At 45.1% G+C, this 27,532-nt stretch overlaps 1 protein-coding gene across 1 annotated transcript; it reads left to right on the top strand.

Moving 5' to 3' along the window:
* Positions 1 to 1,934: 1,934 nt before the first annotated feature.
* TNFAIP6 (TNF alpha induced protein 6) lies at positions 1,935 to 26,949 on the top strand. Its single transcript, XM_074547831.1, has 6 exons — positions 1,935 to 2,419; positions 14,441 to 14,578; positions 16,174 to 16,335; positions 23,650 to 23,878; positions 24,782 to 24,822; positions 25,108 to 26,949. The coding sequence occupies exons 1-6, from the start codon at positions 2,323 to 2,325 to the stop codon at positions 25,260 to 25,262; spliced, it is 822 nt and encodes a 273-aa protein (XP_074403932.1). The 5' UTR covers positions 1,935 to 2,322; the 3' UTR covers positions 25,263 to 26,949.
* The last annotated feature ends 583 nt before the right edge of the window (positions 26,950 to 27,532 follow it).

The following is a 27,532-nucleotide window of genomic DNA, read 5'->3' as shown; positions in this document are numbered from 1 at the left end:
ATTCTATCTTTGGCTGTTTTAGGAAAGCAAAAATAATTTTGAGAACCCAAATCTTAGTATTAGAAACATAAGGAGGAGTTGGTATGTTATCTCTGACCTATTGTGAGCTCAGATTTTGCAATATGCATGAAGTGAATTAACACTGTTATAAAAAGTGCCTGATTGATGAGTAAAGTGGAGTCAGATGCTGATCAAGAAAGATGGGTCTCTCCCTCCATCTTCAATAGGAGGGAATGTTTGCCTGGCGATGAGCACAGCTCTGTGCACGGCCCCTGCCTCAGGAGCTGTGCCCCCACAGCCGGAGGGCAGAGCTTTCCAGGGGCAGAGCTTTCCAAGGGCTGCTCGTGAGCGCGGAGCCCGGAGCATTTCCCACCCCTGTCCCCCTGTCCCAGGCTGCAGGAGCAGCTGCAGGAGGCAGGGGCAGCCAGGAGGAGGGCAGGCAGCTGTCAGCCTGTGAATCAGCCCCCGGAGCTCTGCGCTCCCACCGCAGAACAAAGAGCAGCTGCCTCTGACACTCGCAGCTCCGCTCTGGTCAGGGAGTGGGGTTTGCAATTACAGATCCTGTGTAGGGGAGACTGAACTCAAACAATCCATGGAAAATATTCTCTCCTGCCTCCTTTTCATTGATCGGGTCGCTGTGAAAATAGACCCACTGAGAAAATGGATCCTCTAGGAAAATAAACCCTAATTTTCTGTAAAATGAGAGCCAAAACCATTCCTGATGGCAGCTGCAGGGGGGGCATTGCTGGATTTAGAGGAGCTGCCAGGAGTAGAATTGTACCAAAAGGTTTGGTTCTTTTACACGGGGTGATAGGGGAGAAACATCCCAAACTTTAGACTGATTTATTTACAATTAACACAAAAATCCATTTTCACAGAAGCCAGGAGCTCTAATTCTTGGGGTTCCAAGGGTGTTTCAGAAGGAAATGGGATTAAATAAGGATGAGAGGGATGTGTGGGATCCCTTGAAGGAGAGAATGTTGAAATGGAGATGAGGGGGAGTGTGTGGGATCTCCTGAAGGAGGGAATGCTGAAATGAGGATGAGAGGTATGGTAGGATCTCCTGAAGGAGGAAAAGTTAAAATGGGGGTCAGAGGGAGTGTGTGGGATCCCTTGAAGGAGAGAATGTTGAAATGAAGATGAGGGGGATGTGTGGGATCCCTTGAAGGAGGGAATATTGAAATGAGGATTAGAGGCAGTGTGGGAGATCTCTTGAAGGAGGGAATGTTTAACTGGGGATGAGGGGGAGTGTGGGATCTCCTGAAGGAGGGAATGAGGATTAGGAGGAGTGTGTGGAATCCCTTGAAGGAGAGAGTGTTTCAATGGGGATCGGAGGGATGTGTGGGATCCCTTGAAGAGGGAAATGTTGAAATGAGGATGAGGGGGATGTGTGGGATCCCATGAAGGAGGGAATGTTTCTGTGGGGATTAGAGGGATGTGTGGGATCCCTTGAAGGAGGGAATGTTTCTGTGGGGATTAGAGGGATGTGTGGGATCCCTTGAAGGAGGAAATGTTTCTGTGGGGATTAGAGGGATGTGTGGTATCCCTTGAAGGAGGGAATGTTTCTGTGGGGATTAGAGGGATGTGTGGGATCCCTTGAAGGAGGGAATATTGAAATGAGGATTAGAGGGATGTGTGGGATCCCTTGAAGGAGGGAATGTTTCAATGGGGATTAGAGGGATGTGTGGGATCCCTTGAAGAGGGAAATGTTGAAATGAGGATGAGGGGGATGTGTGGGATCCCTTGAAGGAGGGAATGTTTCTGTGGGGATTAGAGGGATGTGTGGGATCCCTTGAAGAGGGAAATGTTGAAATGAGGATGAGGGGGAGTGTGTGGGATCTTCTGAAGGAGAGAATGTTTCAATGGGGATGAGTGGGATATGTGGGATCTCCTGAAGGAGAGAATGTTGAAACCAGGACGAGGGGGAGTGGTGCGATCCCAGGCTGCTGTAACTGTGTGAGTGGAGCGCTCCCAGCAGAACAGGCTGGCTCCCGGTTCCCTTGTGCGGGATTTGAAGGCAGCGAGCACTGAGGAAGGAGCAGAGCTCGGCTGGGCAGTGTCTGTGTGCGCCGCAGCACCGAGGGGCGGCATGGGACGGGACGGGACGGGAAGGATTCTTGGCCAGGCTGCGGAGGAGCAGAGCCAGCCGTGAGTCACCGCAGCCACCGCAGAGGTTGGGTAAGAAGCGCAGCAGCACAATTGGAGCAGCGCCGTGACCTCAGAGCCGAGCCGTGTATTTAAGATCTGGCTCGCAGATGTTGCGGGAGGCTGGGGCAGCGCAGAGCGGCCGGCTGAGGCACAGAGGACACTGCCAGCCCCGGGATGCTCGCACCGCTGCTGCTCTCTGCCCTGCTCTGCCACCGGGCTGCAGCCTGGGGCCTCGGCAAGGATGGCGTGCTGCACAACTCCATCTGGCTGGGTAAGAAACCTCCCCTTATCGACCATCCTGGGCTGCGGCATCGCTGTGTGTGCCCGGCAGGGAAGGAGGGAAGGATGGCGTGCTGCAAACTCCATTGGGCTGGGTAAGAAACCTTCCCCTTATCGCCCATTTATCGCCCATCCTGGGCTGCGGCATCGCTGTGTGTGCCCGGCAGGGAAGGAGGGCAGGATGGCGTGCTGCAAACTCCATTGGGCTGGGTAAAAAACCTTCCCCTTATCGCCCATCCTGGGGGCGGCATCGCTGTGTGTGCCCGGCAGGGAAGGAGGGGAGGATGGCGTGCTGCAAACTCCATCGGGCTGGGTAAAAAACCTCCCCTCATCGCCCAGCCTGGGCTAGAGCATCGCTGTGTGTGCCCAGCAGGGAAGGAGGGCAGGATGGCGTGCTGCAAACTCCATCGGGCTGGGTAAAAAACCTTCCCTCATCACCCACTCTGGGCTAGAGCATCGCTGTGTGTGCCCGGCAGGGCAAGGATGAGCACCCAGCAGCACAGAACTCAGCTGGGCATTGACACCAGGGTTTAGCTGCACTGAAATTCATTGAAATCGCTTTATCTGAACAGCAGCCGTCCCCTTTTACGAGCTTACTATGGGTACATTTTCACTGAAGTGCAAGAAAAGTATTTATTTATTTATTTATTTATTTCATCTGAATGTATTTTCCTGCAGGAAAAGAAAGTTATTTATTTATTTATCTATTTATTTATTTATTTATTTATTTATTTATTTATTTATTTATTTTAAAAGGTAATTATAGAGCATTTCATCTGAATGTATGTTCCTGTAGAAAAAGTTATTTATTTTTTTAAAAAAGTAATTATAAAATATATAATCTGAATGTATGCTCCTGCAGGAAAAGTTATTTATTAAAAAAAAAAGTAATTATAAAATATATAATCTGAATGTATGCTCCTGCAGGAAAAGTTATTTATTTTAAAAAAGTAATTATAAAATATATCATCTGAATGTATTTTCCTGCAGGAAAATGTATTTATTTATTTTAAAAAATATTAAATATATAATCCGAATGCATTTTCCTGCAGGAAAAGTTATTTATTTCTTTTAAAAGGTAATTATAGAGCGTTTCAATCTGAATGTATTTTCCTGTAGGAAAGTTATTTATTTCTTTATAAAAGGTAATTATAAAATATATCATCTGAATGTATGTTCCTGCAGGAAAACTTATTTATTTATTTATTTTAAAAGGTAATTATAGAGCATTTCATCTGAATGCAAGTTTCTGTAGGAAAAGGTATTTATTTTTTTAAAAAAGTAATTATAAAATATACCATCTGAATGTATTTTCCTGCAGGAAAAGTTATTTATTTATTTATTTATTTATTTATTTATTTATTTATTTATTTATTTTAAAAGGTAATTGTAGAGCATTTCATCTGAATGTATGTTCCTGCAGGAAAACTTATTTATTTACTTAAAAAAAATTATTAAATATATAATCCGAATGCATTTTCCTGCAGGAAAAGTTATTTATTTATTTTAAAAGGTAATTATAGAGCGTTTCATCTGAATGTATGTTCCTGCAGCAAAAGTTATTTATTTATTTAAAAAGGTAATTATAGAACGTTTCATATGAATGCACTTTCGTGCAGCGGGAGGTAAAGTGAAAACTGCCTTCATTAAATAACAGCGGCTTTGTTTTGAGGGAAAAGGAGCCTGAAAAGAAACATTTGCCAAAGGAATGAATTGCTTTCTGCAGGAACATACTTCCCATGCCTGGGGTCCTGCATGTGAAGCGAAATGATGTGGAAATAACAGTGATAACATTTCCTGGCTCTCTGGCAAAGCGCAGAAACAGAGATGTTTGGGCTGTTCACCTCGTTTAGGGAAGGTTTCAAAAGGGCAGGACAGAAATGCTGTGGGAAGGTTTCTGGTACCCTCAGAGGGTCTCCAGAGCTCTGAGGGCTCTTTTATAGCTCCCTGTAATTATCCATTGCAGCAGAGAGCTAACTCAGCCCAGAGCCTGCCAGGGGGTGCCAGAACCAAGGCACGCACCAAGGGCTCTGTTTTCCACACAAATGTTTCCAAATCCCCCATCCCCACAGAATGTTGTGGATTTCCCTGAGGATTTCCAGGAATCCCTGGAGCTGGCAGTGCTCAGGTGTCTCATGAGCCACCACCACAGGGCTCCAGCCCTGTTGGAGATTTTTTCAGAAATGGCTCAGAAGGCAGCTGTGAGGAGCAAATTCTCACAGCCTGTTTCTGTAAACAGCAGAAGTTCTCAGGTTGTTTTTAATTACAAGTAAAAGTGACAAACATGAAGACCTTGAGAGCCTTGCATACCAGAGTTCTCAGGCAGCTTTCTCATAACAAGTAGATATTCTATCTTTGGCTGTTCTGGGAAAGCAAAAATAATTTTGAGAACCCAAATCTTGGTATTGGAAACATAAGGAGGGGTTGGTGTGTTATCTCTGACCTATTGTGAGCTCAGATTTTGCAATATGCATGAACTTAATTAACACTGTTATAAAAGGTGACTGATTGAGTGAATAAACGGAGTCAGATGCTGATCAAGAAAGATGGGTCTCTCCCTCCATCTTCAATACAGCCCCTCTCAGAGGGGCCTGCAAAGCACCAGGAGCACAAACGAGGCACAGAAAGGATCTTTTTCCATTTGGCTGCTCTTTTGGTTTGGAAAGGCAGGTGCCTGCTAAGAAAGGCAGGAGCCTGCCCTGAAATGGAGAATGTAAACCCCCTCCCTCTGAATTGCTATAAATTTTAAATTTAGGGGCTCTCAGGCAAAAAATAGGGGAGCAGGAAATAACAATAAGTTATATATAGTTATATAAGTTTTATGTGTGTCTGTATATATATATATATATATATATATATATATATATATATATATATATATAAAACATATATGGTTATATGTTTTTATAACTTATATATATAATAAAAGTTATATATATGAGTTATATAAGTTATATATAATATATGTCATATAGAACTAATATAAGTAATTAAGAAATAACAAATAACTTCTTTAATAGGGAAGAAAATAAAAGGATAAAATAAATAATAATATATATTTTAATAATTATATATATATATATATGCTAAGGGTTTGTGGAGGGAAAAAGATAAAATGGAAATTTTCCTGAATTTTGGATTTGGTTCTTTATCAGAAGAGGAGAAAAGCAAAGCTCAGATGTCACTGTGCATCCCCAGCTTTTATTCCACTGATGCTCGAGCACAGGGGAGACTGAGGTTGGGGTGACTTCCTTTTACTATTCAAGTTATTTTATTTTAAATGCAAAGAAGCATGAACTGGATGGCTGTGAATTTGCCAATTTTATCTTCATTTATATACAGAGTCGCTGAATTCCACTGGTGATTGAATTAACTGCACTCTGAGGTTCATTTCATTTAGTAAACTAAACCAACAGTGACAGAGTCAGAACCCAACCTGACACCCTGTGGGTCAGGGTGGTGGCAGCAGTGCCATTGGAATTGTGGCTGCAGAGCCCCTGCAGTGTCAGTGTGGTTCTGCTGGAGCAGGGATCCTGGAGAATCCCATTGGAATTGTGGCTCAGCCCTCCTGCAGTGTCAGGGCTGGTTCTGCTGGAGCAGGGATCCTGGAGAATCCCATTGGAATTGTGGCTGCAGAGCCCCTGCAGTGTCAGGGGTGGCTCTGCTGGAGCAGGGATCCTGGAGAATCCCATTGGAATTGTGGCTGCAGAGCCCCTGCAGTGTCAGTGTGGTTCTGCTGGAGCAGGGATCCTGGAGAAAGGTGCAGTGTCCCTCTGAAGATCCAGTGGAAGAGGCAGCTGCTGTTCCTCTGGGCAATCCAGTGCAGAAGCCGTGCTGGTGTTCCAGAATCCCCAGATTGTATCCGGGTAGGAATGCTTGGCTGGTGTTCCAGAATCCCCTGATTCTATCTGGGGAGGAATGCTTGGCTGGTGTTCCAGAACCCCCAGATTGTATCCAGGCAGGAATGCTTGGCTGGTGTTCCAGAACCCCCAGATTGTATCCAGGCAGGAATGCTGGGCTGGTGTTCCAGAACCCCCAGATTGTATCCAGGCAGGAATGCTTGGCTGGTGTTCCAGAACCCCCAGATTGTATCCAGGCAGGAATGCTTGGCTGGTGTTCCAGAATCCCCAGATTGTATCCAGGCAGGAATGCTTGGCTGGTGTTCCAGAATCTCCAGATTATATCCAGGCAGGAATGCTTGGCTCCGCCCTCTGGGCTCACATCTCCCAAGGGGATGCTGCAGTTCTTATCAGCCATGCAGGGACATTCAATAGCTGTTATCAGCAGATGTTTTATCAGCCCTGCAGTTACATTCAATGGCCTGTTATCAGCAGATGTCCCCCCAGAGGGAGGAGTGATTGTGGAAGAGATAAGAAAATTGCTCTTTTAGTGGCTCCTCTTCCCCCCAAAGCTCCGGCCCTGCCTGTTGTGCCTCACCATTCCTGAGGCTGCTCAGGTGGGGAGGGCTCCAGCAAAGAGCAGCCTGGCAGCTCCAGGCTCCACCTCTGCTGGTCAGAAATTTGGGATAACAGCCATCATTTCAGCAGTTTCATGAACTGAAGGCAAATCTTTTAAAATGCTTTAAAATGGAGCAACTGTGTGCTAATTGGAATGCATCATAAAATTCTGGTTGGCTACGCCTCCAAGCATTTAGCAGGAGAGTAAATAAAAATAAACCAGGGGGTAAAAAACCTGATGGCTTTTGCTAAGTAAACAAACCAAAATAGAAATGCACCATCTTGTGTAAGTGCAGCAATAACGTTACCGAAATGAACCTCAGAGTGCAGTTAATTCAATCACCAGTGGAATTCAGCGACTCTGTATATAAATGAAGATAAATTTGGCAAATTCACAGCCATCCAGTTTATGCTTCTTTGCATTTAAAATAAAATAACTTGAGTAGTAAAAGGAGTCACCCCACCCTCAGCCTCCCTGTGCTCAAGCATCAGTGGAATAAAAGCTGGGGATGCACAGTGACATCTGTGACATTTGTCCTCTTCTGCTAAAGAACCAAACCCAAAATTCAGGAAAATTTCCATTTTACCTTTTTCCTCCACAAACCCATAGCATTTATATATATATAATATATATATTTATATAATATATAAATATATAATATGTATATTTCATCTTATATATTATATATCATATATATCATATATATTATATATACATGACTATATATAATATATAATTATGTATAGTTACATATCTAAATATATGTCATATAAATATATGATAAATATCGATGACATGATGTATATGACAGATACATTATACATATACAAAGATATTAAAATATTATATATATATACACGTTTTTAATACTTTTTATGTTTTATATGTATATATATATATATACATATAAAAACATATAAAATAATGTATAAACATATAAAATATGTTTACATATAACATATATAAACATATAAAATCTTGAATTGCTGTCACTCTGCAACGCTCCTTTTACCTTTCACCTTTTTCCTTTTACCTTTTTCCTTGTCCCAAAGCCCCTCTTGCTCCTGGGGCAGAGCTGCTGCCCTGTCACCTCCTTGGGGATGTGCTCCTGGTGCCCCTGGAGCTTTGCTGCTGCTCCTTTTTGCCCCCATCCCGTTGTGGGCAGGGCTTTATTGCCCAGCCTTGCCCAGATTTGCTCCTGGGCTCATCCCAGAGCCAGCTCTCAGCACTGTGGGATTTCCCAGGCCAGCTGCTCACAATTCCAATTCCTTTCCCATTCCCACTCCCTGTCTCAGCGGGGTTTGGGGGCAGCACCAGCCCCGTTTGGTGAAGCTCTCTGAGCAGCAGAGGCCCCTGCCAGGAGCTCTGCGTGGCCACCCTCTGCTTAAAAGCGAAATATTTCTCTTTATTTAGCATTTAGCATATTTCAGGTCCTTTATTGGCCAAGTTTCGTGCTGCCTGAGGGTTCTTGTCCTGGCAGGGTCCTGCTGTCCCTGGGCTCCAGGGAGGCATTTTGGGAAGTGTGACCCCTGGCCCTGTGGCACGTGCTTGTGCTTGCCAGAAAAATCAACATTTCCTGCGGGTTCATCCCCAGAGCTCACCTCCACGAACAGCAATTCCTGTCGGTGTGGGCACGGGAGCACAGCCAGAGCCATAAATAGGGAAATGAGGAGTTAACCCTGCTCTGGCCCAGCTCCGGGGCTGGTGCTGAGTTTATTCCCTGCTCGGTCGAATTAAGGAGGGAAATGAGGAGTTAACCCTGCTCTGCCCCAGCTCTGTGGCTGGTGCTGAGTTTATTCCCTGCTCAGTCGAATTAAGGAGGGAAATGAGGAGTTAACCCTGCTCTGGCCCAGCTCCGGGGCTGGTGCTGAGTTTATTCCCTGCTCAGTCGAATTAAGGAGGGAGAGGGGGGAATATTGCCAGAGCAAGATCCCATTGGTTAATTGGGATTGGTGTCACTGACTGGGACACCCAGAGCCGGGGCAGGATGTGTGTGTGGTCTGTTTTCCCAATGCTGCAGAGGAATAAAAGGGATTGCTGCCTTTAATACAATGAAATAAAAGGCTGGTTGCTCCTCACAGGGTGGAGCTGCTGCTGCTTTCAGCCTTGCAGACTCTGGGAAGGGCTGACCTCCCCAGCAATATGTTTTTTCTGTTTTTCTGCCAAGGTCAGGATTAAATGTGTGAGATGGGATTTCTTGTTGGGACTCAGGTGTTTATCAGTTCTTATCTCTGTCACACACTCACAAACCCTGAGTTCTGCAGCACTTCACTCTGACACACCAAAAATGGAGCTGTGACTCTCTCTACAAGATAGAGTAGATAGTGTCTCCCCTTTTTCAAGGATAAACTGTCCAATTAAGAAATGGACACCTCAATTATTTTCAATTTAACCCAATAACCAATCACTCATGGCCTGCAATGGGGATTTTTTATCCAATTACACAAAACCACCCAAACCCATGGAGGAGAAGGAGGAGAGAAGGGGAAGGAGGAGAAGGAGAAGGAGAAGGAGAAGGAGAAGGAGAAGGAGAAGGAGAAGGAGAAGGAGAAGGAGAAGGAGAAGGAGAAGGAGAAGGAGGTGAAGGAGCAGCCTCCACCCCAAACCTTCCACCTTGCTCTATATACATTAATTTATTCTAAACCCTTAAACTCTGAGTTTCCCCCCTGTGCTATCACACACTTCTATCCAAACTCCACACCCACAATCCCAGTTCCACCATTCCATTCTGGAAGCTTCTCCAGGGCCTCGGGTCAGTGCAGTGTTCTCCTGGGGGTCAGTGCCTGCCAGCACAGAAATCTGAAATTCCCAGCACAGAAAATCTGAAATTCCCAGCACAGAAATCTGAAATTCCCAGCACAGAAAGGCTGAAATTCCCAACACAGAAAATCTGAAATTCCCAGCACAGAAATCTGAAATTCCCAGCACAGAAAGGCTGAAATTCCCAACACAGAAAATCTGAAATTCCCAGCACAGAAAGGCTGAAATTCCCAGCACAGAAAATCTGAAATTCCCAGCACAGAAATCTGAAATTCCCAGCACAGAAATCTGAAATTCCCAGCACAGAAAGGCTGAAATTGCCAGCACAGAAAATCTGAAATTCCCAGCACAGAAATCTGAAATTCTCAGCACAGAAATCTGAAATTCCCAGCACAGAAAATCTGAAATTCTCAGCACAGAAATCTGAAATTCCCAGCACAGAAAATCTGAAATTCCCAGCACAGAAAATCTGAAATTCCCAGCACAGAAAGGCTGAAATTCTCAGCAACCAACAGCAATATTCTGGAAAACCTGAAAAAATTCCAGCAGTAAGTGTGGGGAGATACCTTTAGAGTGATAAGATCTGGAAATAACACTGCCAGGTGACAAAAAAACCAACAACAAATGGTGAGATCTCAGTGGCAGCTCTGAGAGCTCAGGGAATACAATCTGTGGTTTCCAATCCCCTTCCCTGGGCTCTGCAAGGATCAATAATGGGCATTCCAGGCTTCCAGGCCAATGATTGATGTTTTTCATGCCCAGAAAATGAGAACAAACTCTTGCAAAATTTAAAACTTTAAGAAGTTTAAAAGAAAAAAATTAAAACTTTCAGAAATTCTTCAGAACTTTTGTCCCCAGTCCTTGTCCCTCACACTGTGTTTTGAAATCTTCAATGTGTTGAATTCTCTAAGAAAATCAACGCAATTTTCTGTGTCTCAGATATTTCCAGGACCATTTCTTGCTGCCTTCTGCAGATCCTTTCTCAATCTGATAAACACAGCAAACATGGGAAAAAAAATCATCCCAACTCTTTAAATTGTCATCTGAGAAACGTGGGAAATGGATTTACAGAAAATTAAATTACGTTTATAGTGTATTTTAATTAAGAATGGTTAGCTTGTAATTATAATAATGTGAGTTATAACATCTGCGTTGTCTCACCCTTCTCATGAGACTAAAAAGAGAATAAAAGTTTTTAAAATGCCTCTGAGCCAGAAAATGAGAAAAGGCCATAATCCAACAAGAAAGAGTAAAAACATAATTTATACATCGAGCAAACGATCAGCTTTTTATCATCCGCACCTGCAAATACGAATTTACCATAAAAATGAAAATATTTGCAGAGCCTGCAGGCAGGCCCAGCTCTGAGCTGGCTCCTGGGGGACTCAGGGATTCCCAACCCAACATTCCCAGCCCTGCACACGCACACTGAGCTGATTTATCTTGATTTCTCATGGGCTCGGCCATGACAGACTGCTGAGTGGCTGAAAAGTAACACTTCCTGTGAATAAATCAAAAGTTATGCTTCTGCTTTCCTGCTTGGCTTGCTTTGAGCCGTGCAGATTTCCCGGTTTGCCAACCTAAACCAAATATTGGGGTGGCTTTGGCTCACGCTTCAGGTTTAGATACCAAGTGTTTTTCCAACACAGCCCCCAAAAAACCATTTTCCACCTGTTTAAATGGTGTGTCAGTGGGTGTTTGGCCAATCCCAAAGATATTTTAAAGCTGTGTGAGGCACGTTTATGGGATCATCCCAAATAATTGGGTTCTGGTGGAGGCATGGGAACAGTGGTTCCTCACCTTCCCAAGGCGTCTTCTGAGCCTCAAGAATTGCAGATCCTTGGCTCCCTGTCCATGGCCTGTTGTGTAAAATTGAATTATCCAGGCCAAGATCCATCTTTAGTGAAGGATGCTACTCCCTGGCACAGTATATTTAAAAATCAGGCCTCATGAATGAATTCCTATGAATAAATTCTTAATTAAAAAGGAGTTTTAGTACCAGAACATGCCACAGTCCCCCAGCTGTGGGTTGCTAGGCTCCTTCAGGAAGGTTATCCCATGGCAGTGATGTTCCCAGGGATATGGTAAATATATGGTATCAGCAACAAAATTTATTTTTTTGGGCACAAAACCCACCCTGGCAAACACCATTCTGTGGCTATTAAGGGCTCTCACCATTCCCAACCACAATTTTTTTAAAACCCTCCCCTAACCCAGCCAAAATCACCGACCCTAGAAAACACATTCTTTATTTTTATGCTGCAAATAACTACTGTAAAAATCCTGCTTTCCTGATTTCCCCAGCCACGTTGCAAACAGCCATTCCTCTCAGATTCTGCTAAATACAAGTGAGACCTAAACAAAAAACCCCTCAGATGAGACGTGCAGATTGCTGCTGAGACACATTTCCATACATATGGCACCAGACAAGCTCGACATGCAAAGATTGTAAAACTTGCAGCAGCTTCTAGGTTTCCTTGGAAAGCTGTTTTGTCTCGGGATTGCCGTGGCAAAGTAAAAAAAAATAACGAAGAAATTGCTTTAATTTTCCGTGCAGCAGAAATGTCAGCCAGCGATTGTTCTGGCCCTGCCCTCTGTGACACACGCTCCGATATTTTTATTTGACATTTTCCCCCCTTTCATTGCTGCCTCTCGTCTCTCCGAGTAGCTGTGATTTCATTTCTCTGGAGATTCCAAACAAAGCTCGGATTCATCACAGGAGGATGCTGTGGGAGGGATCCAGGAGGGTTCCCCTGAGGCAGGACCACAGGGCTGGGGGTGCTGCCCCAAACTGTGCCCAAACTGTGCCCAAACTGTGCCCAAACTGTGCCCAAACTGTGCCCAAACTGGCCCCAAACTGTTCCCAAACTGGCCCCAAACTGGCCCCAAACTGGCACCAAACCAGTGGTTGAGGTGTTGGGGCACAGGTTTGGCCTCGATGATCCTAAAGGTCTCTTCCAACATCATTATTCTGTGATTGTGTGATTCTGTGATTCTGTGGGATTCTGGGATTCTGTGATTCTGTGTGATTCTGTGGCTGTGTGATTCTGTGTGATTCTGGGATTCTCTGTGATTCTGTGGGATTCTGTGATTCTCTGTGATTCTCTATGATTCTGTGATTCTGTGACTGTGATTCTGTGTGATTTTGTGATTCTCTGTGATTCTCTATGATTGTGTGATTCTGTGTGATTGTGTGCGATTCTCTATGATTCTGTGATTCTGTGACTGTGATTCTGTGTGATTTTGTGATTCTGTGGGATTCTGTGGGATTCTGTGATTCTGTGTGATTCTCTATGATTCTGTGATTGTGTGATTCTGTGACTGTGTGATTCTGTGATTCTCTGTGATTCTCTGTGATTCTGTGATTCTCTGTGATTCTCTATGATTCTGTGATTCTGTGACTGTGATTCTGTGTGATTTTGTGATTCTGTGGGATTCTGTGATTCTCTGTAATTCTCTATGATTGTGTGACTGTGTGATTCTGTGTGACTGTGTGATTCTGTGATTTTGTGATTCTCTGACTCTGGTTCTGTGTGATTTTGTGATTCTGTGTGATTCTGTGTGACTCTGTGATTCTCTGTGATTCTCTATGATTGTGTGATTCTGTGTGATTGTGTGTGATTCTGTGATTGTGTGATTGTGTGTGATTCTGTGATTGTGTGATTCTGTGTGATTCTGTGACTGTGTGATTCTGTGATTCTCTGTGATTCTCTATGATTCTGTGATTCTGTGACTGTGATTCTGTGTGATTTTGTGATTCTGTGGGATTCTGTGTGATTCTGTGATTCTGTGTGATTCTGTGATTCTGTGATTCTGTGATTCTGTGATTCTGTGATTCTGTGTGATTCTGTGACTGTGTGATTCTGTGATTCTGTGTGATTTTGTGATTCTGTGGGATTCTGTGGGATTCTGTGATTCTGTGGGATTCTGTGATTCTGTGATTCTGTGATTCTGTGATTCTGTGACTGTGTGATTCTGTGACTGTGTGATTCTGTGATTCTGTGTGATTTTGTGATTCTGTGGGATTCTGTGGGATTCTGTGATTCTGTGGGATTCTGTGATTCTCTGTAATTCTCTATGATTGTGTGATTGTGTGATTCTGTGTGATTGTGATTCTGTGATTGTGTGATTCTGTGTGATTCTGGGATTCTGTGACTGTGTGATTCTGGGATTCTCTGTGATTCTCTGTGATTCTCTATGATTCTGTGATTCTGTGACTGTGATTCTGTGTGATTTTGTGATTCTGTGTGATTGTGTGATTCTGTGATTCTGTGATTCTGTGTGACTCTGTGATTCTCTGTAATTCTCTATGATTGTGTGATTGTGTGATTCTGTGTGACTGTGATTCTGTGATTGTGTGATTCTGTGATTGTGTGATTCTGTGACTGTGATTCTGTGGGATTTTGTGATTCTGTGGGATTCTGTGATTCTGTGATTGTGTGATTCTGTGTGATTCTGTGATTCTCTGTAATTCTCTATGATTGTGTGATTGTGTGTGACTCTGTGACTGTGTGACTCTGTGATTCTCTATGATTGTGTGACTGTGTGATTCTGTGATTGTATGATTGTGTGTGATTGTGTGATTCTGTGTGACTGTGACTGTGTGACTGTGTCACTCTGTGACTGTGTGATTCTGTGTGACTGTGTGACTCTGCGTGACTCTGTGACAGTGTGATTCTGTGATTGTATGACTGTGTGTCACTCTGTGACTGTGTGATTCTGTGTGACTCTGTGACAGTGTGACTGTGTGGCAGAGGCGCGAGCTGACGCCGTGTCCCTGTGGGTGTCCCCGCAGAGCGTGCAGCCGGCGTGTACCACCGCGAGGCGCGCTCCGGCAAGTACCGGCTGACGTTCGCCGAGGCCAAGGCCGTGTGCGAGTACGAGGGAGGACACCTGGCCACGCTGCAGCAGCTGGAGGCAGCTCGGAAAATAGGTCTGGAAAGCACAGGGCTCCTCACGGGGCTCCTCCTGAGGGGGCTGGGTGGGAGTTGTCCTTTCTGTCCCGAGCTTTGGGGCTTGTGTGAAACTCCGTGGGGTTTTGGTAAGGAGCAGGAGGAGTGCCAGGGTGTCCCCACCAGGAATTCCCAATGTCCCATCCATCCCTGCCCTCTGGCACTGGGAGCCATTCCCTGGCTCCTGTCCCTCCATCCCTGTCCCCAGCCCCTCTCAGCTCTCCTGGAGCCCCTTCAGGCCCTGCCAGGGGCTCTGAGCTCTGCCTGGAACCTTCCCTTCTCCAGCCATCATCCACAATTCCATGTGCTGCTCTGGCCCAGCATCAGGATTTGGGAGACACCATGGGGAGAAGGCAGGGAGGGGTAAGAAAAGGAGATTTTGGAACAATGATTTTGCTGCATTTTGTCCCCAGAGAGAATCTCCAGTTCTTGGAGCTTCTCCGTGGCCTCCTTAGGACTCGCTCCAGAGCTTCTCTGTGCCAGGGCCTGCCCACCCATCCCAGCCTGGAATTCCCAATTCCCAACAATTCCCAGTGTCCCACCCATCCCTGCCCTCTGGCACTGGGAGCCATTCCCTGGCTCCTGTCCCTCCATCCCTGTCCCCAGCCCCTCTCAGCTCTCCTGGAGCCCCTTCGGGCCCTGCCAGGGCCTCTGAGGTTTTCCTGCATCCTTCCCTTCTCCAGGGGAACATTCCCAGCTCTCCCAGCCTGGCTCCAGCCCTGGGAGCATCTCCCTGACCTCCTCTGGACTTGCTCCAACCACTTTTATTTTGTCTGCAAGGGAATGAGTTCTGTGCTTGAAGTAAAAAGCGAGAGCTCCCCTGCATTTCCAGCTGATTCCTAAGCTCTTCATTCATTCAGAGCACTGCGAAAACAATGGAAAATATCCTCCACTCCAGACGTTTTTTCACTCTGCTGTTGAGTCAGGAGCTGGCTCCCAGCAGCAGCACATGTGAAAAGGGCACTTTTGTTTCTTCTGAGGAGCTCTGAGCCGTGAGATGCCACAAATATGTTCCAGCTCCTCTCCATGAAAACATTGGATGGGTCTCTACAACACTGCATTCTTTGGCTATTGGTGTTGAGTTCCCAGCCACAAAATGCATTAAGGGGATCTTTTTGTTTGGCAAGAAATCCCCGAGGCATTTCAGGTATTTAAATTTAAATTGAAAGTGTTTTAAGCAAATGCTTGGGGATTTTAGCCGTCTGTAGTATTTTATTTATTTTTAGAACTTAATTAATGCTGAGAATTAAGTACTGGGATTGAGTAAATTTGTCTGACTTCAAAAGGGAAACAGAAAACACCCTTGGAAAACTCATCCAATGGCTAATTTGATTACAAGTGCTGGTAGAGCACTTAAACCTGACTGTGCAGTCCATCTGCATTTGATTTGGGGCTTCAGATGAGGAACCAGTAATCACATTGTGGAGAACACGATTCAGTTTTACCCTCTGCATTTAAAATTACCCTCTCAACGTCCTGTTCTCCCCTTTAGCTCGATTTCTATCAGGCCAATCACACCAACTTGGTGCAATAAGAGCAGCCCAGTTCTGACCATTTTCTGCCTCCTTTGCTGCAGGTTTCCACGTGTGTGCTGCCGGCTGGATGGCCAAGGGCAGAGTTGGCTATCCCATAGTAAAAGCTGGAGCCAACTGTGGCTTTGGCAAGACTGGGATTGTTGATTATGGGATTCGCCTCAACAGGAGCGAGAGGTGGGACGCCTACTGCTACAACCCCAACGGTGAGGAGAGCCACGGGGCTGTCCTTCTGTCCTTCTGTCCTCTTCTGTCCTTTTCCGTCCTCTTCTGTCCTCTTTTGCATTTAGCCCAAAATTTATCTGTATAATCTGAGGGCTTTCTGCCCGTAATCTGAGGATTCTGCCTGCAAAAGGGTAAATTTAAAATTTAAGGTTAAACCTTTTCTTTTTTTTTTGGTCTGAGATTGAACAGTTCTGAAAGTGAATGCCCTGCCTGGGACTGGCATTCTTAGGAGGGCTGAGCAACCACGGGGCTGTCCTTCTGTCCTCTTCTGTCCTCTTCTGTCCTCTTTTGCATTTAGCCACAATTTATCTGAATAATCTGAGGTTTTCTGCCCGTAATCTGAGGATTCTGCCTGCAAAAGGGTAAATTTAAGGTTAAACCTTCTTTTTTTTGGTCTAAGATTGAACAGCTCTGAAAATGAATGCCCTGTCTGGGACTGGCATTCTTAGGAGGGCTGAGCAACCACAGAGCTGTCCTTCTGTCCTCTTCTGTCCTCTTTTGCATTTAGCCCAAAATTTATCTGAATAATCTGAGGGCTTTCTGCCCGTAATCTGAGGTATTCTGCCCAAAACAGGGTAAATTTAGGGTTAAACCTTCTTTTTTTTGGTATGAGATGGAACAGTTCTGAAAATGAATGCCCTGCCTGAGACGGGCATTCTTAGGAGGGCTGAGCAACCATGGGGCTGTCCTTCTGTCCTCTTCTGTCCTTCTGTCCTCTTCTGTCCTCTTCTGTCCTCTTCTGTCCTCTTCTGTCCTCTTTTGCATTTAGCCCAAAATTTATCTGTATAATCTGAGGGCTTTCTGCCCATAATCTGAGGATTCTGCCTGCAAAAGGGTAAATTTAGGGTTAAACCTTCTTTTTTTTGGTATGAGATGGAACAGTTCTGAAAGTGAATGCCCTGCCTGGGACTGGCATTCTTAGGAGGGCTGAGCAACCATGGGGCTGTCCTTCTGTCCTCTTCTGTCCTTCTGTCCTCTTCTGTCCTTCTGTCCTCTTCTGTCCTCTTTTGCATTTAGCCCAAAATTTATCTGAATAATATGAGGGCTTTCTGCCCATAATCTGAGGATTCTGCCTGCAAAAGGGTAAATTTAAGGTTAAACCTTCTTTTTTTTGGTCTGAGATGGAGCAGCTCTGAAAGTGAATGCCCTGCCTGGGACTGGCATTCTTAGTAGGATTGAGCAACCACGGGGCTGTCCCTCTGTCCTCTTCTGTCCTTCTGTCCTCTTCTGTCCTTTTGTCCTCTTCTGTCCTCTTCTGTCCTCTTTTGCATTTAGCCCAAAATTTATCTGAATAATCTCAGGGTTTTCTGCCCGTAATCTGAGGATTCTGCCTGCAAAAGGGTAAATTTAGGGTTAAACCTTCTTTATTATGTCTGAGATGGAACAGCTCTGAAAGTGAATGCCCTGTCTGGGACTGGCATTCTTAGGAGGGCTGAGCAACCACGGGGCTGTCCTTCTGTCCTCTTCTGTCCTCTTCTGTCCTCTTCTGTCCTTCTGTCCTCTTCTGTCCTCTTTTGCATTTAGCCCAAAATTTATCTGAATAAGCTGAGCGCTTTCTGCCCATAATCTGAGGATTCTGCCTGCAAAAGGGTAAATTTAAAATTTAAGGTTAAACCTTTTTTTTTTGGTCTGAGATGGAGCAGCTCTGAAAGTGAATGCCCTGCCTGGGACTGGCATTCTTAGAAGGGCTGAGCAACCACGGGGCTGTCCTTCTGTCCTTCTGTCCTTCTGTCCTCTTCTGTCTTCTTCCGTCCTCTTCTGTCCTCTTCTGTCCTCTTCTGTCCTCTTTTGCATTTAGCCCAAAATTTATCTGAGTAGTCTGAGGGCTTTCTGCCCGTAATCTGAGGGATTCTGCCTGCAAAAGGATAAATTTAGGGTTAAACCTTCTTTTTTTTGGTCTGAGATGGAACAGCTCTGAAAGCGAATGCCGTGCCTGGGACTGGCATTCTTAGGAGGGCTGAGCAACCATGGGGCTGTCCTTCTGTCCTCTTCTGTCCTTCTGTCCTCTTCTGTCCTTTTCCATCCTCTTCTGTCCTCTTCTGTCCTTTTGTCCTCTTCTGTCCTCCTTCGTCCTCTTTTGCATTTAGCCCAAAATTTATCTGTATAATCTGAGGGCTTTCTGCCCGTAATCTGAGGATTCTGCCTGCAAAAGGGTAAATTTAAGGTTAAACCTTCCTTTTTTTGGTCTGAGATGGAACAGCTCTGAAAGCGAATGCCCTGCCTGGGACTGGCATTCTTAGAAGTGCTGAGCAACCACGGGGCTGTCCTTTTGTCCTCTTCTGTCCTCTTTTCTCCTCCTTCATCCTCTTTTGCATTTAGCCACAATTTATCTGTATAATCTGAGGGCTTTCTGCCCGTAATCTGAGGATTCTGCCTGCAAAAGGGTAAATTTAAAATTTAAGGTTAAACCTTTTTTTTTTTTTTTTTGGTCTGAGATCGAACAGCTCTGAAAATGAATGCCCTGCCTGGGACTGGCATTCTTAGGAGGATTGTCCTAGGGGTGAACTGGGAGGAATTCCTAAGGAATTCCTAAGGAGGAATTGTTCCCTGGGAGGGTGGGAAGGAGGGCCTGGCACAGGGTGCCCCTGCATCCCTGGCAGTGCCCAAATCCAGGTTGGATTGGCTTGGAGCAGCCTGGCACAGCGGGAGCTGTCCCTGCCATGGCAGGGGTGGGATTAGATGAGTTTTAGTGTCCCTTTCCATCCACACCATCCTGTAACAACTCTGTGATTCTCCGAGTGAAACTCCCACCAGACCAGAGTTCCAGCAGCACTGACAGGAACCCAGCAGAGCATTCCTGCTGTCCCTTCAGCCATCAGGGAAGGCAGAGGTGGCCCGGGCAGGGCAGCAAAGCTCAGCCTGGGCCTGCTGCTCGCCATGGCAGGCTCTCAGGCCGGGCCGTGACGTCTGCACAGCTGTGCACATCTTGTTTGTGCTCCCAGGGCTGGGGCTTGTTTGTGTTCACCAAATAGCTCTGTGGGGTGGGGGCCCTGCCAGATGTTCCACACGGAGCTGCCCTCGGAATTTCGGCGTGGGGCCATTCCTTTGTCCGCTCTGGGCCACGGGGAATTGCTGTCCGGTTTGGGCAGAGCTCCAAAGGAAAGCAGAGCTGCCAAAAGTGCAGAGCCACGAGCCTGCAGCCCTGCAGGGATTGGTGTGCAGGGGCTGTCAGCAGGCAGGACACAGGCAGCTGAGGGGACAGGGACAAATCCCGGACAGAACTGAGCCTGTGCTCTGCTCCAGGAGGCCAAAGAGGGCAGGAGGAACTTGTGGAAGGGTCGGGGTGTTTGAAGTGTCCATCCCACCCAGCAGTGATCATGGAATGGTGGAATGGGCTGGGTTGGAAGGACATTAAAGCCCATCCAGTGCCACCCCTGCCGTGCCAGGGACACCTCCCACTGTCCCCGGCTGCTCCAGGGATCCAGGGGCTGCTCTGGCAATCCCAGCCCAGACAGGAATTCCCAATTCCCAGTGTCCCATCCATCCCTGCCCTCTGGCACTGGGAGCCATTCCCTGGCTCCTGTCCCTCCATCCCTTGTCCCCAGCCCCTCTCAGCTCTCCTGGAGCCCCTTCAGGCCCTGCCAGGGGCTCTGAGCTCTGCCTGGAGCCTTCCCTTCTCCAGCCATCATCCACAATTCCATGTGCTGCTCTGGCCCAGCATCAGGATTTGGGAGACACCATGGGGAGAAGGCAGGGAGGGGTAAGAAAAGGAGATTTTGGAACAATTATTTTGCTGCATTTTGTCCCCAGAGAGAATCTCCAGTTCTTGGAGCTTCTCCGTGGCCTCCTCAGGACTCGCTCCAGAGCTTCTCTGTGCCAGGGCCTGCCCACCCATCCCAGCCAGGAATTCCCGATTCCCAACAATTCCCAGTGTCCCATCCATCCCTGCCCTCTGGCACTGGGAGCCATTCCCTGGCTCCTGTCCCTCCATCCCTGTCCCCAGCCCCTCTCAGCTCTCCTGGAGCCCCTTCAGGCCCTGCAGGGGCTCTGAGCTCTGCCTGGAGCCTTCCCTGCTCCAGGGGAACATTCCCAGCTCTCCCAGCCCTGCAGCAGCTCCTGACTCTCCAGCAGCTCCAAGTCTTTATTGTGTTGCAGCCCCCGAGCTCTCCAAGAGCTGAGCTGAGAAGTTCTGGGCTCATGGATAATGTACAAACTCAGGGGGTTAATGGGAATAATCCATCTCAGTGCTCCTAATTCCTGTGCCCTGAATGCCCTGACACAGCACCTCCCTCTGCCCAGCTCTAAACGGGGATAAATCCTAAATTCAGGCAGGAATTCCCAGTTTGGTCAGCCCCCCTGGCAGGGAGCTGGCAAAGTCCAAATGGCCACTGGATCAGAGCAGGGGTGGTGTTATCCCAAAGGGAATGTGGAGCAGCAGGAACAGCAGCAGTACAACAGCAGGGCTGTGATCACGGGCTGGTTTTTGTTTGAGACGCGCTTGCAAGGGGTTTTTGAAGAAGAAAGGATGAATGTGAGTGTCAGTGTGATGTGCAAGTACAGCTGTAAAGCTGCAGAGAGCCAGAAATCCCAAATGCCTCCCACATAAAACACAGCTCTGGCCCCAAACCCACTGAAGGCAATGAAAGCTTTTCCTGTGAGTTCAGTGAGGTTTGGATCACGCCTCTTGCTTCCAAAATATCTCCTTCCAAAATCTGGGTGTCTGGGTTTGAAAAGCCAGGTATCTGCTAAGGAAGGCAGAGCCTCCCCTGAAATAGGAAATGTAAACCCCCTCTCTCTGAATTATTGTAATTTTGAAATTAAGGAGGGCTCTCAGGCAAAGATATGGGAATAGGAATAACAGTTATTTGCTAGGAAAATTAAAAAAAAAATTATAAATGCAATAATAAAAAAAAAGAAAAAAGAAAATTAACTACTGCCAGAGTCAGAACAGGACCCTGTGTGTCAGGGACGTGTCCCAGCCCGATCCCTCCTGCAGTGCCAGCAGTGGCTCTGCTGCAGCAGGGATCCTGCACAAGGGGGGAGTTTTCCTCTGCAGCTCCAGGGGTGATGGAGATGGGCCTGGGCTCCTCTGGGAATGCAGGGGGCACAAAGCTGCTCCTCTGGGAATGCAGGGGCACAAAGCTGCTCCTGTGGGAATGCAGGGGGCACAAAGCTGCTCCTCTGGGAATGCAGGGGGCACAAAGCTGCTCCTGTGGGAATGCAGGGGGCACAAAGCTGCTCCTCTGGCAGTGCAGGGCAGCACAAAGCTGCTCCTGTGGCAATGCAGGGGGCACAAAGCTGCTCCTGTGGGAATGCAGGGCAGCACAAAGCTGCTCCTGTGGGAATGCAGGGGGAGCACAAAGCTGCTCCTGTGGGAATGCAGGGCGGCACAAAGCTGCTCCTGTGGGAATGCATGGCAGCACAAAGCTGCTTCTCTGGGAATGCAGAGGGCACAAAGCTGCTCCTCTGGGAATGCAGAGGGCACAAAGCTGCTCCTGTGGGAATGCAGGGGGCACAAAGCTGCTCCTGTGGCAATGCAGGGGGCACAAAGCTGCTCCTCTGGGAATGCAGGGCAGCACAAAGCTGCTCCTCTGGGAATGCAGGGGGAGCACAAAGCTGCTCCTGTGGGAATGCAGGGCGGCACAAAGCTGCTCCTGTGGGAATGCATGGCAGCACAAAGCTGCTTCTCTGGGAATGCAGAGGGCACAAAGCTGCTCCTCTGGCAATGCAGGGGGCACAAAGCTGCTCCTCTGGGAATGCAGGGGGCACAAAACTGCTCCTCTGGGAATGCAGGGGGCACAAAGCTGCTCCTCTGGGAATGCAGGGGGCACAAAACTGCTCCTCTGGGAATGCAGGGGGCACAAAGCTGCTCCTCTGGGAATGCAGGGGGAGCACAAAGCTGCTCCTTGGGAATGCAGGGGGCACAAAGCTGCTCCTGTGGGAATGCAGGGGGCACAAAGCTGGGAATGCAGGGGGCACAAAGCTGCTCCTCTGGGAATGCAGGGCAGCACAAAGCTGCTCCTCTGGGAATGCAGGGCAGCACAAAGCTGCTCCTGTGGCAATGCAGGGGGCACAAAGCTGCTCCTGTGGGAATGCAGGGGGGGCAAAGCTGCTCCTCTGGGAATGCAGGGGGCACAAAGCTGCTCCTGTGGGAATGCAGGGAGCACAAAGCTGCTCCTGGGACAATGCAGGGCAGCACAAAGCTGCTCCTGTGGGAATGCAGGGGGCACAAAGCTGCTCCTTGGGAATGCAGGGCAGCACAAAGCTGCTCCTGTGGGAATGCAGGGGGCACAAAGCTGCTCCTCTGGAATGCAGGGAGCACAAAGCTGCTCCTGTGGGAATGCAGAGGGCACAAAGCTGCTCCTGTGGGAATGCAGGGGGGGCAAAGCTGCTCCTGTGGGAATGCAGGGGGCACAAAGCTGCTCCTCTGGGAATGCAGAGGGCACAAAGCTGCTCCTGTGGGAATGCAGGGGGCGCAAAGCTGCTCCTCTGGGAATGCAGAGGGCACAAAGCTGCTCCTCTGGGAGTGCAGGGAGCACAAAGCTGCTCCTGTGGCCATGCAGGGCAGCACAAAGCTGCTCCTGTGGGAGTGCAGGGGGCACAAAGCTGCTCCTCTGGGAGTGCAGGGGGCAGAGGCCGCTGTGCTGTCCCAAACCTCAGATTGTACCCAGGCAGGAATGCTTGGCTCCTCCCCTGGGCACAGCACCTCCCCATGGGATGCTGGAATTGGATCAGCCATGCAAGGACACTCACTGGTCATGGACAGCAGATAATTAATAATTAATGGCCCATGAACAGAAGATAATTAATAATTAATGACCCCTGAACAGCAGAGATCTCCTGGAGGGAGGACTGGCTGTGGAAGAGATAAAGAAAAACTGCCCCATGAACAGCAGAGAACTGCCCCAGCTCTGACAGATGGTGGTAGGATTCACCAAGTCATTAGTTACATCAGATAGCTCATTATATTCAATGGACAAAGCAATAGCTTATTGTGTTTTATTGATACAAAATTAATGTCAATAATTAATTGGCAGGAATTTGTAACAAATTTTGAAGGCACGAATGCTGCTCACTAAGGCTGCAAATATCCCTTGTGTATCTATTTTATCAGTTTCCCTGCTAACAGCCTTGCTTTCTCCCTTGCTGTGGATAAATTAATATTTTATCAATTTCTTCTGCTGCTAACTCAGTTGTTTGGCCTGCAGAGCACTGCTAAGCCCATCCACAAGAATCCTTGTCGCTCTGGATGTCCCTGTGTGATTCCCTGCAGATCTCCAGCTCCAAGTGCCTGAAGATTCAAACCACGGCCAGAATTAAAACACCAACTCTCCCTGCTTTTACCTCCCCCTTAGGAAAAGAGTGTGGAGGAGTCTTCACAGATTCCAAACACGTTTTCAAGTCGCCAGGCTACCCGAACGAGTACGAGAACAACCAGGTGTGCTACTGGCACATCCGGGTCCGGTACGGGCAGAGGATCCACCTGCAGTTCCTGGAGTTCGACGTCGAGGATGACATTGCCTGCCAGGGCGACTTCCTGGAGGTCTACGACAGCTACGATGATGTCAATGGGTTTGTGGGCAGGTAAAGTATATTTGATATGCAAATTTATGGTAAATTTGTACCCCCCTGCAGATTAATGCTGTTTATTAATTATAAATTTTAACATTTATGCGATACATGTAATATATAATATATAATATATAATATATAGTATAAAGTATATAGTCTATAGTATATAGTATATGGTATACTGTAGTATATATGCCATAATATATATAATACATAGTATATTATATATACTATGTATTATATACTAGTATTATATACTATTATATACTATTATATACTGTATTATATACTAGTACATATATATAATATGCGCTATATTATGTATACTATATACTATACATTCTATATATTACAATATACAATAATTATTAATACTATATTAATAGCATTATACTGTTATTGCTATATTATTATTATTAATAATATGTAATGATGATGTAATAATAAAATAATATATATTATACTGTATATTGTAATAAATACTATATTATATATGGTATAATATATATACTGTATATATAATATATACTATATATTATCATATGCAATAATTAGTAATACTATATTAATGGTCTATTATTATTATTATTATTATTATTATTATTATTATTATTATTATTACTATTACTATTACTATTACTATTACTATTATTATTATTCTACCATATATTATCGTATACTATCTATTATCTATACTATATATTATAATATATTATATATTACATGGCATATATACTATGGTGTAATATATACTATATATACTACAGTATATTGCATACTATATACAATAGAAATTATAAATACTGTAGTATATTATATACTATGCACTATAGCATGTTACATACTATATACTATATATCATACATACTATAGTATATTACATACTTTATTCATCAGCATTTTCTTTTTTTCCAGGTTTTGTGGAGATGAGTTGCCAGATGACATCATTAGCACAGGTAAATTATTTGCACTCTTTGTGGCAACTGAAAAAAAAACTTAAAACCCACAATATATGTGACAAAAATTAAATGCCCCAAATATATCTGGAAAAAACCCTGAAATTAATTAAATTTTTTTAAAGGGTAAAAAATTAAAATGAATTCATTAAATAAAGAAAATTAAAACTACCAAAAAATATTTCTGAAAAAAACAAAATAGATGTGAAAACAATGAGAAACCCCCCCAAAACGCATGTGAAAGCCTCCATTTTTGTGCCCTAAAATGTGATTTTTCCTGCGCAGGGAACGTGATGACGCTGAAGTTCCTGACAGACGGCTCGGTGACTGCAGGGGGGTTCCAGATCCGCTACTCCGCCCTGGACACGCCCGCCCCAGCCAAAAACGCCTCAGCCCAGGGCAAAAACACCTTCCAGGCTGGGAAATTTGGGATTATGTGAGCACAACTCCGGGCACGGAAAGGGGCTCTGGACTGAACACTGAAAAAAAAAAAAATCAGATTTTTTTCTGGCTTTTTTTTCCATCTCTTTCTGAGATTTTTTCATTTTTCTTTCTGAGTTTTTCTCTTTGGCTTTTCTATGTTTTGTAATAAACTACACTAGGGAATAAATTATAAGATATACTTACATGGATAATAGAGAATTATTTTTAGAATACAAGTACTGTAAAAATCAAAGAATTCATTGCTACCAAAGACTTAATTATTTTTAATATAAACTGCTCCTTCTCCTCATTTCTTACACCACTTGAACAAACTTTTTGTGTGTCTGTCCTGATTATTTTAAAACTTAACAGGCTCTCCTCTCCTTATTTCCCTTGATTTCCACCTATTTATATTTTAAACTTAACAGGTTCTCCTCTCCTTTTTTCCCTTGATTTCCACCTATTTATATTTTAAACTTAACAGGTTCTCCTCTCCTTTTTTCCCTTGATTCCCACCTATTTATATTTTAAACTTAACAGGTTCTCCTCTCCTTTTTTCCCTTGATTCCCACCTATTTATTTTTTCAGACTGTTGCTTTTTTTCCTGTTCTCTACACATTATTATTTTTTTTTTTAATTAACTGGTCTTCTTGAACTGGAAGGGGTTCAGTGTAAGGTTATTTTTAAGACAAAAATTGATCTTGTGGATGGCCTGGCAGCTGCCAGGTGAGGATTGGGAAGCAGCACAGAGAGCACAGGATCAGCTGCATCCACATTTCCATTTTCCTGTCCCATCCATGGGTTCTGTCAGGGTTTCCTCCTCCAGAGAATCAAGTCCTTCCAAAAGAATTAAAGGAATGGCTTGGAAAAGAGAATAAAAGTGCTGAGAGGAAGCAGCAGGAGGAACTGCTCACCAAGCACGTTCAGGAGACACCACCGAGGTGCTGGACCTTGTTTACATGGGTTTGAGACTGTTCTGGTTTAAATTACTGGATTTAAAATAATTGCAGACTGTTCTAGTTGAAATTACTGAATTTAAAATCCTTTAAGACTGTTCTAATTTAAATTACTGGATTTAAAATAATTGCAGACTGCTCTAGTTGAAATTGCTGAATTTAAATCCTTTCAGACTGTTCTAGTTTAAATTACTGAGTTTAAAATCCTTTCAGACTGTTCAAGTTGAAATTGCTGAATTTTAAATCCTTTGACTGCTCTATGAATTTAAAATCCTTTCAGACTGTTCAAGTTGAAATTGCTGAATTTAAATCCTTTCAGACTGTTCTAGTTTAAATTACTGAGTTTAAAATCCTTTCAGACTGTTCTAGTTGAAATTGCTGAATTTAAATCCTTTAAGACTGCTCTATGAACTTAAAATCCTTTCAGACTGTTCAAGTTGAAATTGCTGAATTTTAAATCCTTTGCTCTATGAATTTAAAATCCTTTAAGACTGTTCTAGTTGAAATTGTTGAATTTAAAATCCTTTCAGACTCTTCTAGTTGAAATTGCTGAACTTAAATATTTTGAGACTGTTCTAGTTGAAATTGCTGATTTTAAATCCTTCCCCAAATGTTTTTACCTGAAGCAGCATTAAAGCTACCTCTGGTCTAATCCCACCAAGTTTGCAGTGAGTTATTTTTGTTTCTTGCAAATGTAATTCATTTTATTAATTTAAAGAATAAATTTTGTTTCCGAGTGTTTTCTTGACGCCGGCTCTGCTGAAATCTGATGCCCACTGAGGATTTTCCTGTGAATTCCATTTTGCTTGCAGCATTTTTTATTCCTCATCACCTGAATTCATCAGGAATGGTTTTGTGTTGGAATGTGAAATGCAGGGAACTCTCAGAACTTTGGGCCAAAGGTTAGAATCCAAACCAGGGTTTGGTGTGAGACCTTGGCAAAGGCTCCCAAACTCAGGTGCTAAAGTGAGAATGTGGATTTATAATTTAAAGCAAAGACACATTAAGGTAGGAAGAGGAGAGTTGAGAGTTTTAGAGTTTAAGATCTAGAAAAAACAAAAGCAGTTCCAGAGGTGAACAAGGAGTTCAGGATGCAGCACTGTGGGTTTGTGTGCCATAACATGATGGCTAAGATAAGACAAAATATTTAAGGGTTGGGTCAAAACCATAAATATCCTTTTTGGCAGTGCTTTATTGGTCAATAGATCCTTTAAAAGCCTTGTACTGAGGGTCTTGGGACCTTCTGGGCCATGTAATGAAGCTGTGAATCAAATTCACCATTCCTGCCTGTGTAGAAGAAAAATAAACCACAGAATCTAAAAAACCTCAGA

The sequence above is a fragment of the Zonotrichia albicollis genome, chromosome 10 (genome assembly GCF_047830755.1).
Source record: "Zonotrichia albicollis isolate bZonAlb1 chromosome 10, bZonAlb1.hap1, whole genome shotgun sequence".
Lineage (NCBI taxonomy): Eukaryota > Metazoa > Chordata > Aves > Passeriformes > Passerellidae > Zonotrichia > Zonotrichia albicollis.
This window is presented reverse-complemented; position numbering and strand designations above follow the sequence as displayed.

What these genes read in the sequence shown, in the direction of transcription:
- TNFAIP6 (XM_074547831.1), top strand. Translation starts at nt 2,323, where the DNA reads ATGCTCGCACCGCTGCTGCTCTCTGCCCTGCTCTGCCACCGGGCTGCA. An exon ending in GCACAACTCCATCTGGCTGG is followed by an intron (nt 2,420 to 14,440) that starts GTAAGAAACCTC and finishes GTGTCCCCGCAG; the next exon opens with AGCGTGCAGCCGGCGTGTAC. An exon ending in GTCAATGGGTTTGTGGGCAG is followed by an intron (nt 23,879 to 24,781) that starts GTAAAGTATATT and finishes CTTTTTTTCCAG; the next exon opens with GTTTTGTGGAGATGAGTTGC.